At 33.2% G+C, this 12,407-nt stretch overlaps 1 protein-coding gene across 2 annotated transcripts in view; it reads left to right on the top strand.

Moving 5' to 3' along the window:
* Window positions 1–4,436: 4,436 nt before the first annotated feature.
* Window positions 4,437–12,407, top strand: part of LOC111986400 (protein PELOTA 1) — a 22,626-nt gene continuing 14,655 nt past the window's right edge. The window contains exons 1-8 of one of the 2 annotated variants that reach the window (XM_065780596.1): window positions 4,437–4,529; window positions 5,782–5,861; window positions 5,976–6,058; window positions 6,939–7,017; window positions 7,830–7,904; window positions 7,989–8,045; window positions 9,351–9,396; window positions 12,048–12,123. In XM_065780596.1, the coding sequence (XP_065636668.1) occupies window positions 5,811–5,861; window positions 5,976–6,058; window positions 6,939–7,017; window positions 7,830–7,904; window positions 7,989–8,045; window positions 9,351–9,396; window positions 12,048–12,123 (467 nt within the window). In that variant the 5' untranslated portion in view covers window positions 4,437–4,529; window positions 5,782–5,810. Of the gene's footprint in view, window positions 4,530–5,754; window positions 5,862–5,975; window positions 6,059–6,938; window positions 7,018–7,829; window positions 7,905–7,988; window positions 8,046–9,350; window positions 9,397–12,047; window positions 12,124–12,407 lie in introns of those variants that run through there. The other variant, XM_065780597.1, reaches the window with a different exon arrangement.

Genomic DNA, 12,407 nt, shown 5'->3' with positions numbered 1-12,407 from the left:
TAGTACCAGATGTTACAGAGATAGATCAAAAGAAATCTGAGTTTGTCAACTTAGATGAATTGACTGAAAGTACTATCCAAAAAAGGGGTGAAGAAGATAAGGAGAATGTAAATTCACAGGTAGATCAGAGTACACCTGTAACTGAAATCCACAGATCTTCCAGGAACATTAGACCTCCACAGTGTTATTCACCCGCTTTAAATTATCTCATGTTGACTGATGGTGGTGAGCCAGAGTGTTATGATAAAGTCTTGCAAGATGAGAATTCAAGCAAGTGGGAGTTAGCCATGAAGGATGAGATAGATTCCTTGTTAGGGAATTAAACATGGGAACTAACTGAATTGCCAGTAGGAAAGAAGGCTTTGCACAACAAGTGGATATACAGAATAAAGAATGAGCATGATGGTAGTGTTAGGATTAGTGCCCTTAAATCCTATTATATGATACTATGTATGATATTAAGTTTGACATTGTGTATGACATTATGTATGACTTAATATTGTGTTCAATGAATTTTGTTTTATTATTATCTGAACTAATGGTAACATGAATATTCGGACATTATCATATAGTCCATGAGATGCATAGTATGTGATTTATGTGAAGAGTCACAGAAGATATAAATCACAAGTTCTTTGTAAACTCAGAATTATAGTTCGTAGTCGGTGATGAAATTGGGCATTTCATCTGCGAAGACTATAACATATCAACTACGATGATTTGTCTTGATCATGGAAGTGGAGACTTCTAGTTGATGTGTTAATATGTTTTAAGAGTTAAGACATATTGAACTGGACCGCTGTGAGATTTATTATTCTCCTAATGATTGTCATATGAATAATAAATCTCACGACTTATATTTGCATGAACTCTTAATCCTGAGAGAATAATGGACCTGATCATAAGGTGTAAGTTGTTTTGATATATCAGGAGTGAGATCTAAAGTAACGGTCAAAACCTCAATATATTGGGCAGCCACATTTAGTGTTGATGAAACATATATTCTCAAGATGGAATTCATAGTCTCTTAACAGAAATATAAAATATTCCCTTGAGATAAGTTTAATGGGTTTGTTATTCAGAGAGTTAGGCCTAACCACTTTAGTAAGTAGTTACTAAAGTATATATTTATGAAATTAGTTTTCATAAATATATGATGAATAACTTAAAGGATTAAACTGGGTACTCAAGGATCAAGATGTAGTAATTTACAAAGTGGCAGTCTACATTAATGATTTTGTACTACTACGAATATTTTATGAAGGGGTTGCATGTATAATAAAGTCTTGGGATATAATTTATAGATAAGACCTAGAGTGCAACTATATTTATATAGTGGTATTAAATATAGTTAATGGTAATTTGGACTTGTCAAGAGTTGACAGAAAAGCCCAAGGCCGATTGGAGCTAGTGTCTTATTGGTCCCTTTTGGTCCCACTCCAAGCCACACACTTAAGCTCAATTGGTAAGGCCCAAAAGGCCAGCCCAATTAGATAAATTGGTTAGATACAAAGGGAAAAAAGGTTCAGAGTTTCATATGTAAAAGAAACATCATTGTGAAATGGTGTGCATGTGAGTTTTAGTCACTCACTAGTCATCCTTTTGTTACCAATTGAGAGACCACACATCTTGGGCGTTAGTGGAATTGGAGTGAAGATTAAAAGTATTCCTGAGTACTTCAATCTTTGTTTTTGAAATTCACCGCTTCAAGGTACGATCTCTTGTTCTCAAATTCTGAACTTTACTTAGTACGTGTTATCAATATCGAATGAAGTAGATCTGTTTAAAACTTATTTTCCGCTGCATTTGTCTTTATTTCCATCACTTTACAGCTTGGGAAAATGATGATGGTTCAATAGGCATAGCTTGACTGTATAAGGCACACAATGGATGCTTGGTTAAGTAATAGGTCTTGTAATCTGGGAATGTCTTATGAATGTCTTATCGCAATTTCTTTACAATTCACTTGGTTTTGTCCTTTACCTAAATCTTTTGTTGCATCATTCCTTTCTTTCTCCACCACAAAACTTTTGTCTACACTCAATTGTGTGCTCACAGCGGTCCAGTTCAATATGTCTTAACTCTTAAAACATATTAACACATCAACTAGAAGTCTCCACTTCCATGATCAAGACAAATCATCGTAGTTGATATGTTATAGTCTTCGCAGATGAAATGCCCAATTTCATCACCGACTACGAACTATAATTCTGAGTTTACAAAGAACTTGTGATTTATATCTTCTGTGAATCTTCACATAAATCACATACTATGCATCTCATGGACTAAATGATAATGTCCTAATATTCATGTTACCATTATTTCAGATAATAATAAAACAAATTTATTAAACATAATATTAAGTCATACATAATGTCATACACAATGTCAAACTTAATATCATACATAGCATCATACAATAGGATTTAAGGGCACTAATCCTAACATAAAGTTCTCCGAGTGGCAACAGGCGATGCAAGAGGAGTTCACTGCACTCAGTCTAATGACACTTGGTAGCTATGTCCAAGACCACATAATTGAAATGTGATTAAAAAAAGGGTGTACAAAGTAAAACAAAAAGCTAAAGGATCTGTTGAAGGCGAGATTAGTTGCAAAAGGATTTCAACAAAAAAGATGGTTTAGATGATAAGTTAATTGCTAAAGGTTATTAGATTTGATTTTAGTATAACCTTCTTCCTCATGTTAACTTTATTGATTGTAATTCTCTTTGTAGAAATTGAGTTGGGGATATGCTTGGTTATTTTAGGATTTGGTGGGTTTTTATTTTAAAATATATTTATTTGTTTCTAAAATTTTTAGTTTTTCTTTTATTGCTGGTCATGATAATTGCAAGTTTCCATCTAGGTATTTGTACATAATTTTTTTTTTTTTTTTTAATTTGGTTCTAAATAGGCTTTTCCATACCCAATAGTGACCTGACTAATCCACCCGACCTGGAGCCGCCCGAACCGAAACCATCTGCTTCTAGGAGAGAGTTGGTCAGCGGCGGTTCTTAGAGTGCCACAATTGATGTTGGTAGGTTAGGTGGCGGGTCTCCTTCTCCAAAACCCGAGCCACCCAATCCGACTAGCTAAGCCATTGAAAGAGGGCAGATCCACCCTGATTCGAAGAAAACATAGTCGTTTTCGCTCAGATTCGGCTATGATCCAGTGGGTTTTATTCAAATACAGCTCAAATCTGGTGGGTTTTGCTTAAATCCGGCAAAGATCTGGTGTTATTTTGCTTAGATCTAGTGGGTTTTGCTCAAATTTGGCAAAGATTCGGAGAAAAAATGCAGATCACCGCAGATTGGAACATTCGACTGCATCATCGTTGACTTTAATTGACCCGACTACCTACCAACCAAGTTCGATTCAACTTGACCCGTGGGTTTTCTCAGTCGACAATAGGTCTTCTTGTCAACAATTCGATGTCATTGGGTCAGTTACGGGTTAGGCATAAACTTGACCTATGGACACCCCTAGTTCTAAATGTGTGATAAGATACGCTTGGTTCTATTATTGTGAATTTTAATGCTTGGATTCGTATGAATATGTCTTAGTTTTTCCATTAACCTTTGTTTGTTTTGAAGTAAAATATTTTTTGAAAAATGTTTTTCCATTTTCATATGTTTGTTTATAGGTAAAATATAGTCAAACTTGTAAAATTGGGTGTCTATATTCACCCTTTTTCTTTTTATTTTAAACCAAATAAACAAAATTTATATTAATTTTTAATTTTTTTACTTTTTCATTATTCCAATCAATCACACATGAAACAAAAGAAAATATTTTTTTATGCTAGTGATATTTTTTATCCTCCCATTTTTTCTATTTATTTTAGCCAAATAAGTTAGTTTATTCTAACCAAATTATTATTTTAATTTTTTTTTAATATAGGTCAAATGGAATATAAGCCGGTCCACAGAGATGGATCTAGAGCCGAAACCCAATAAACAAGTGTTTTGTGCAATAAAAACCTGAGATCACGTAGGAAAATAAAAAATTCATTCATATTACAACTTACAAGTACCATATAGGATTTCTTCTAAAAAAAATAAAAGACAAGATTTAAATACAGTATTTAGGTGATGTTCTTTAGGTTCATTTCTTAAGGTTTTGTTATGTGAATTTTTTCTCATAGGATGGAAGAATATTTTTTAGTTAAGTAACCACATGGTTGAATTTTAAGAAGGGAATGTAAAGAACAAATACCTAAGGTATTGTACATAAATTTTGTCCAAAAATAAAAATACCGTATAGGATGTGATTTTACCAATTTAGAATAGAAAAATAGTCTATCTCATGATACAAGGGGTGGACAATTTGGTAATTTAGGTAAGGAAAAAAAAAAAAAAAAGTCTCGGACTTGCTGTACTTTCGTTTGCAACTGTTGGAACTTATTATATTCCAAAGAGAACCCTATAAATTCTCCACAACTCGACCCTAGCATCCTCTTTCTCTCTTAAAAAAAAAAAAAAAAAAAAAACAACATCACAACAGAAAGAGAAGCGAATTAAGGAGTGGAGTTAGGAGATATAACTTGGTGTGGTTTTCAAAATAAGCAAAATTAAGGCTTCAAGTGTAACAGGCAAAAAATAATTAGAAAAAGGAAAAAGTTCTAAGACTAGACACAACTACTCACTTAAAAAGTGATAAATGAAAAAAAAAAAAAGTGAATTGCAAATTTTTTTTTCCCCTCCTGATTATGCCTTTTGCTCTTATGGAAAATAGGCTTGTCAATTGCTTGTATGAATAGGCTTTGATGGTTTGGGATATAAGTCATTTTTTCAGTGTTGCCTTTCTAATGAATTGCAATTCGATTGATATTGCTTGCTTTTGATAGCATGTTTTTTAATTATTATTTGGATTCTCTAATAGGAAAGTTCTTAGACAAGCGGCTACTGGAGGAAGAGATGCAGAACGTATGAAATTGAAGTTGGAAATAAAAGTTGAGGAGGTATGACAAGTTTAAGACGATTGGCTCTTTTTTTTTTGTGTTGGTTTTTTAATTTCTTAATTTTTATATAGTTTATTGCATTCGAGGATAAGTTTTAATGCTCTCTCTGCCACAAACCCCCCCCCCCTCCGCGCGGGAGGCATGGGACTGTACATAATTTGACATTTTGTTGACTATGCGTGGAATGGTCATTTAAAAGTTGGAATGGCACAACAAGATATGGAGATTTCTAGAGAGAGTTTAGGTACTGGTGTCAAGAAGAGAAATTGTTAAGGATGCTACAAGTCATAGTAGTCATGATATGCACAATCTTCCTTCAGTTCTTGCCATCTTTCAATTTCATAGTTTTACTTGTACTTCCTACAACAATTAGGGATTTGAACATTGACTAAGAAATAGCATGTTATTGTTAAGAAAAGGAGGAATATTGCTGAGGCTTTGTATTTAAGTCATGTTTTGATAGGAAATGTGACATAGTAAACTTTAAACCATCATAATCTATGTCTGATTTTGGCACTACTGCAGTCATACTAGTTGGCAACTTGGGATGTAATGTAAAAAAGATTGTCATACACTACATTATCATGGATGGAAATTTTTTAAAATTTGTGTCTTGATTTAATACTGTATCTAAATATGATGATAACAGACAGCTTATTTTGTTACAAAGAATAGGTGAGTACAAAAACCCATGTACTTCTTGCTCACACTACCTCCACTCCTTTCTCCCAAGATACACACAGAGGAAAAGAAGTTTTTGATTATGGTAATGCAAAACTGTCTCATTAAGAGTCNAAAGAGAAGCGAATTAAGGAGTGGAGTGTGTGTTTGTTGGTGAAGAAAAGTAAAGCATGAAGATCGTTCGCAGAGACCTAGTTCCTCACGGTCCTGGTAGCGTTAAGGTACTTACTTTACTTTCTACAAAACTGTTTGTTAATAATAAATTTTTCTATTACTTTCGGAAATAACAAACAAAAAAAAAATTAAGAATTTGTTTTTTTGAATTGTGAATTCAGATGGTACCAGTGGATGCCGATGATTTATGGTTTGTTTATAATCTCATATCCCCTGGAGATTCTGTCATGGCTGTCACTGTCAGGTAAATAATTATTTTTATTTATTTATTTATTTAAAGCCTGAAAACTTTTAGTTACAGTAATTTGTAATTAGTGTTTTGTTTCTCAACCACAATTAAATTCAAGCCAAAGAGCCTTTTAGCTCAATTGGGAAAAAGGGTCTTCTAGTTAAATTTAAACACATAGTTGCATTGAATTTAATTGTTCTTGGAAAAGATAACATTGTGTACATTCCATTGGTCAACACAACACAATCAGGTGTGAATTCAATTGAGGAATCTAATATATTGCACCCTTGGAACTGTTCGTAAAGTTTTTGGATAATGCTCAATAGGCTTTGGGAGCACACAATTTTAGAATTTGTTTGTTTCATTGGAAAATAGTTTCAATGCTTTGCGCTGTTAAAATATATGTTAGTCTCTAAATATATAAAAGTTTGAATTGAATCAGAGTTACGTAATTAATTTGGGGGTCTGGAGTAACTAGATTGTAATAGCTCTTCACTTGGAAGCATTTTCTTTTAATAAGTAAAAAAAAAATAAAGGAATATATGGAGATATAACTTGGTGTGGTTTTCAAAATAAGCAAAATTAAGGCTTCAAGTGTAACAGGCAAAAAATAATTAGAAAAAGGAAAAAGTTCTAAGACTAGACACAACTACTCACTTAAAAAGTGATAAATGAAAAAAAAAAAAGAAGTGAATTGCAAATTTTTTTTTCCCCTCCTGATTATGCCTTTTGCTCTTATGGAAAATAGGCTTGTCAATTGCTTGTATGAATAGGCTTTGATGGTTTGGGATATAAGTCATTTTTTCAGTGTTGCCTTTCTAATGAATTGCAATTCGATTGATATTGCTTGCTTTTGATAGCATGTTTTTTAATTATTATTTGGATTCTCTAATAGGAAAGTTCTTAGACAAGCGGCTACTGGAGGAAGAGATGCAGAACGTATGAAATTGAAGTTGGAAATAAAAGTTGAGGAGGTATGACAAGTTTAAGACGATTGGCTCTTTTTTTTTTGTGTTGGTTTTTTAATTTCTTAATTTTTATATAGTTTATTGCATTCGAGGATAAGTTTTAATGCTCTCTCTGCCACAAACCCCCCCCCCTCCGCGCGGGAGGCATGGGACTGTACATAATTTGACATTTTGTTGACTATGCGTGGAATGGTCATTTAAAAGTTGGAATGGCACAACAAGATATGGAGATTTCTAGAGAGAGTTTAGGTACTGGTGTCAAGAAGAGAAATTGTTAAGGATGCTACAAGTCATAGTAGTCATGATATGCACAATCTTCCTTCAGTTCTTGCCATCTTTCAATTTCATAGTTTTACTTGTACTTCCTACAACAATTAGGGATTTGAACATTGACTAAGAAATAGCATGTTATTGTTAAGAAAAGGAGGAATATTGCTGAGGCTTTGTATTTAAGTCATGTTTTGATAGGAAATGTGACATAGTAAACTTTAAACCATCATAAATTTTTTTTTTTTTTTTTTTTTTTTTTTTTTTTTTAAATTTTGAAAGCCAATGTGCTAAGCTTGTGTAATGTCTCATACATGATGTTTGCAACCCTAATTGGATATTTCATTTTTAATCATTTTTTGTTATACATGTATCTTTAGGCACCAATGTTTACCCACTTATAGATTAATTTGGTTCTTTGTGTGCATGGCACTTGATTTTCAACATTGAGATTGGAAGGCACAAATTATGATTATTTTATTTTCAAATTAGTAAATTGCTTGAGATGATTTTGGATAAAATGTTTTTCTTCCCCTCTCATATTCTTTCAGGTTGCAGATTATGACTCAATAGGGTCTGTTTTGCGCATACGTGGGAAAAACATTCTAGAGAATGAGCATGTAAAGGTAAATGCAATGCTAAATTGAAATAACTAATTATAAATTGATAATTCTCACTCTTGCTTTGTACTTATCAGTATTTCATTGCAGATTGGGGCATTCCATACTTTAGAACTTGAGCTGCATCGACCTTTTGTGTTACGAAAGGTGTGCTTTCTTGTTAATTCTTTTAAGTCTCTAAAATGTACAGTTGCTCCTTTTGTTGTCCAGATAATGTCTATATCATATGACATGGTATTGGTATCCATATCAAATTTGTTTTTGGCTTTTACATGTAGACTTACATTCTGTTGCTACAAGTCATGCACACCTTTTTTGTTTCTACATGCAAAACCCACGTAAAGTTGATATTAATTTCAGCCATGCTTATGTTACTGTAATGTAGTTTTTATTGTAATAATACTCTATGGAAGAGGTACTGTTAACCTATGGACTGTAGGCATGCAACTCTTGCAAGCTTGTGTTTAAACATTATAAATGGTTTTGGTTCTTCTGTTAAGAAATCATAATTTATGATAAAAGTCATACAATTATATGATTGACGTGATACAATGACAATAGATATTAGTTGTACAACATTCAAGTTCTAGAACTTTTTTCATATGGATTTCCCATTTGTTGTTCAACTTATACTCTACAACATTGTTAACTGTTTTAGAGAGATTTCTAGGTAAAAGGACTATCTTCTTTCTAATTGCCATGGTTTGCAATATATGTATTGGCGTATATGTTTTTGCTTGCAATTCATAGTTATTGACACTTAGATTGGTACATGACTTGCACACCCAAAGGGACTTGAACTTGTGACCTTACTTGATACCCATGTATGGATAAAGGATGGAGGTGCCATTAGACCAAAGGCTATTGACTATGCTCTCTATACTTGTAAACTTTCTTTATGGTGTTTGTTTTTTGGCATAATGCCTGTAAGGCAACTTGTCATTGATGTTAGAAGCTGATTCTTCATGTGTTGTAGGTCTTGGCATATAAATTTTTTGAAAAAATGATTATTATTATTTGGTGATAATGATTAAAAAAAAGGTTACTTTTGACCATCTGATATCATGAGATTGTATTACTTTCTTGTTAGAGTTCATAAAGAGTGTACAATTCTTTCCTCACAATTAGGAAATGGAAATTCATGATGTAATTCTTTCAAGAGTTTTCCTGCTGCTCCATAAGTAAATTCTTCCCAGTAGCTATTTCTATTATTTGCCCTTGTAATTAGTTCAATTTATTATATGTGCAGCTGTGATTATAAAGCTGATATCTTCACGGATAATTCTTTGTTTAGTTTATTTTCTGTTTCATTTATTTCCTTTTTGAAATGCACGACATTGCCTCAATCATTAATTTTATTGCCAATTAGAGCTCTACTTTTTTGCATTTTGATCCCAAATATTACATTTTTGTTTCTTAAATTAATTGCTTGCTATTGCTGATGTATTTTAGGATGTTTGGGACTCATTGGCATTAGATGTACTTCATCAGGCCTCTGGTATGTTATATCAATTTCTTATCTTTTAGATTTTTCTGGGCTGAGGGCATGCAAAGTTATTGTTTACATATCATAAGTTTTATCTCATGTTGATTTCTTTTGTTTTTGGGTTTACTATGGAATATGCACAAAAATCTTGAAACTGGTCAATTTAATAATTTTGGTACTCAACACATTTTCTTCTCAACCAAGATCACTCTCCAGAACTCTTACCATTATTAGCTGTAAGCTTTGACGAGCGGCCAAGTGGCTCCTTTGCTGCTCTGGCCTTTGCATATAGTGATGGTGAGACCTTCCTTCTCAAGCATGGCCCACCACTGACCATCCCCTCTCAAGACAAAAAACAAAGACCCAATAAGCCTTGTGGCTGCACCATAACGATATGCATACGTAAGCAAGTCTGAAATCATTATGGAAAGACCATCCAGCAGCACGAGTTCATTGCCATGCTCTAATGTGAAGTCCTACGAGGCCCAAATTGACCCAATTAACACAATTAACAACTTCGTATAAATATCTTAACATAGGCAAACCAGATTCAAGGTGTGGTTTGCATATTTCACCTTAAATTTTACATACTTGACATTTAAGGTGTGGTGTGTCATATTTAATCTTATATTCTATATACTCCACATTCAAGGGATGGTTTGCCATTTACGTAAAATCAAATGTGTGTAAAACAAGGAATGGAGAAGAATAGGAACACAGCGTAGGCAATTGCACCTAAATTTTCCTAAGCACTCAAATTCAAAGACCATTAAGAGCAGATGCAAACTCTCTTATTCAATTTTGAACAAATTGCGTGTTTATATAGGTTGCTTAACTAGTTTACTTAATGGGACTAGGGTACAAAATCAACACTGTCCGTTTGGCATTGCTTAATTTTGCCAGCTTATTTTTGCTATTATTCATGGGTTCCACCGCACTTTTTGCTACTATGCATGGGTCACACTGTACTATTTTAGCTAACTTTTACTTTTATTTACAGTATTTTCAACAAACAGTTTTTAGTTTCAGCAAAATAAGTGAATCCTAAATAGACCCATAATCTATTTTTTTAATTATTGATTAGTAAGTAATGTAATTTTAGTGAAATACTTATCAAAAAAGAAAAAGAAAAAAAAGAAGTAATGTAATTTTTAAAAAATCAAATATTCTTTATGTTCACGATGATGAACACAAAGTGCCAAATAAGTACAAAAGTCTCAAAAGGAAAATCAAAAAGAAACTTGAAACTTTAAAATAGAAGAACAATGTGTGAAACCCCAACCTATCAAAAAGAGTATGAGCAAACAAAGTTTTCAATTGATCCAAGGAGCTCTCCATGTCTTCAAAAGTACGTCTATTCTGCTTCTTCCATATAAGCCACATCAAACAAGCTGGCACCATGTTTACCTAACCAATTTCTCCAGCTAAATAACAAAGAAGCATCATTCCCTGGCATAACCCGGTGAATACCAAATTTCTAAATTCATCTCCCCACAAAGCATTTGCAGCGTTGCAATGGATTAAAAGGTGATCCACCAATTCCCCAATACCTTGGCACATACAATGCCGATTAACCAAATGACATACCCCTCTTTGTGAGATTATTCAAAGTAATAATCTTTTCCAATTCTGCTGTCCACAAAAAGAATGACACACTCTTGGGAACCTTATTGGACCAAATGCCTTTCCAAGGGAAAAGGGCAGTAGTGGCACCCTGCAGCTACCTGTGAAAGACTGGGTATCAAAAATGCCATTCCCCTTAAGGGAACCAAGAATGAAAGAACCAAAGAAAATAAGACTCAAGAGCTGCTGTGATAGCCAATCCCAGAAAATCTGCAAGTTATCAGCATCTTTGACTCTTAAAATTATAAAAGAAAAAGGGGGAAAAAAAAAAGAGAGTAGAGACTAGTAGCATATGAGCTTTACGAAAAGATAAGAGCTCAATTGCAAGACTAGGAAAAGTCCAATTCAAAAGCACCCCAAAGTTCACAGATCTGATTTTCTGTTCCTATCCTTTAAAATGCTTTGCAACGTGTTGAGTATGTAGAGTTTAAGGTTAAATATGATAGAAATTGCAAAAATTTTAATTACATTGGAATTAATCACATAGCTTATGGAGTTGATTGATCAAATTTAAATTTTAGGGGGACATTGCAAATGGCCTTATAAGTGCTATTTATACTTCTTATTTGGTTGTAACTTCAATAATTTTTAAGATATATATACACATGATCAATGCACGAAACATACTTGGTAAGGAGGATAGTATATGTTGATTTAAGAATCTTGGTTTATGACACATCTTTTTAACCTGGGCTCCTTTATCTAAGGACAATGTAAATAGAAGTGTTTCATGAGGGAGAAAACTTTGTTGATGTTATATTGCACAAAAATTCATATGCAATGGCAGATTGAAGTGGTCCAGCTGGGTAAGGGGGTGTCTAGGGTACCACCTCTCAGCCATGCGATGCTTTTCAGGATTGATGCTTAATGGATGGAATTGGATTTCAGTTCATGTATTGATTATTTATTAAATTCATCAACTTGTGAAATTGTGTGTTGGATCACATCCAAGATATCCCTCTTTTGATGCCTCTCTGGTGGGGCTTTCATTGGATAATGGCCATTTATTGTAATAATGGTGTTCTCTCTGCACTTTTCAGACCCTTCTGCAAGTGCTGATTTGGCTGTGGTTTTAATGCAAGAAGGATTAGCGCATGTCTTACTTGTTGGTAAAAGGTATGCATGATTTCATTAGGGATATGGTTCATTTGTAAATCCTTATTATATGCCATTAGATGATGGTTGTCTTTGAATGTTTTGATATTTGTAATCCATACACTCACCATTTTGCAAGTAGGCACTTTTTAATCCCAAGAGATTAGGGCTAAATGGTTATTCAGCTTGGAGTTCAAGTGCTTCATGAATTGTTCCCTTTTTTTTTTTTTTTTTTTTTTTTTTTTTTTTTTTTTTTTTTTTTTTTTTTTTTTGGGTTTTTTTTTTTTTTTTTTTTTTTTTTTTGG

The sequence above is a fragment of the Quercus suber genome, unplaced genomic scaffold, assembly GCF_002906115.3.
Source record: "Quercus suber isolate HL8 unplaced genomic scaffold, Cork oak 2.0 scaffold_240, whole genome shotgun sequence".
NCBI lineage: Eukaryota > Viridiplantae > Streptophyta > Magnoliopsida > Fagales > Fagaceae > Quercus > Quercus suber.
This window is presented reverse-complemented; position numbering and strand designations above follow the sequence as displayed.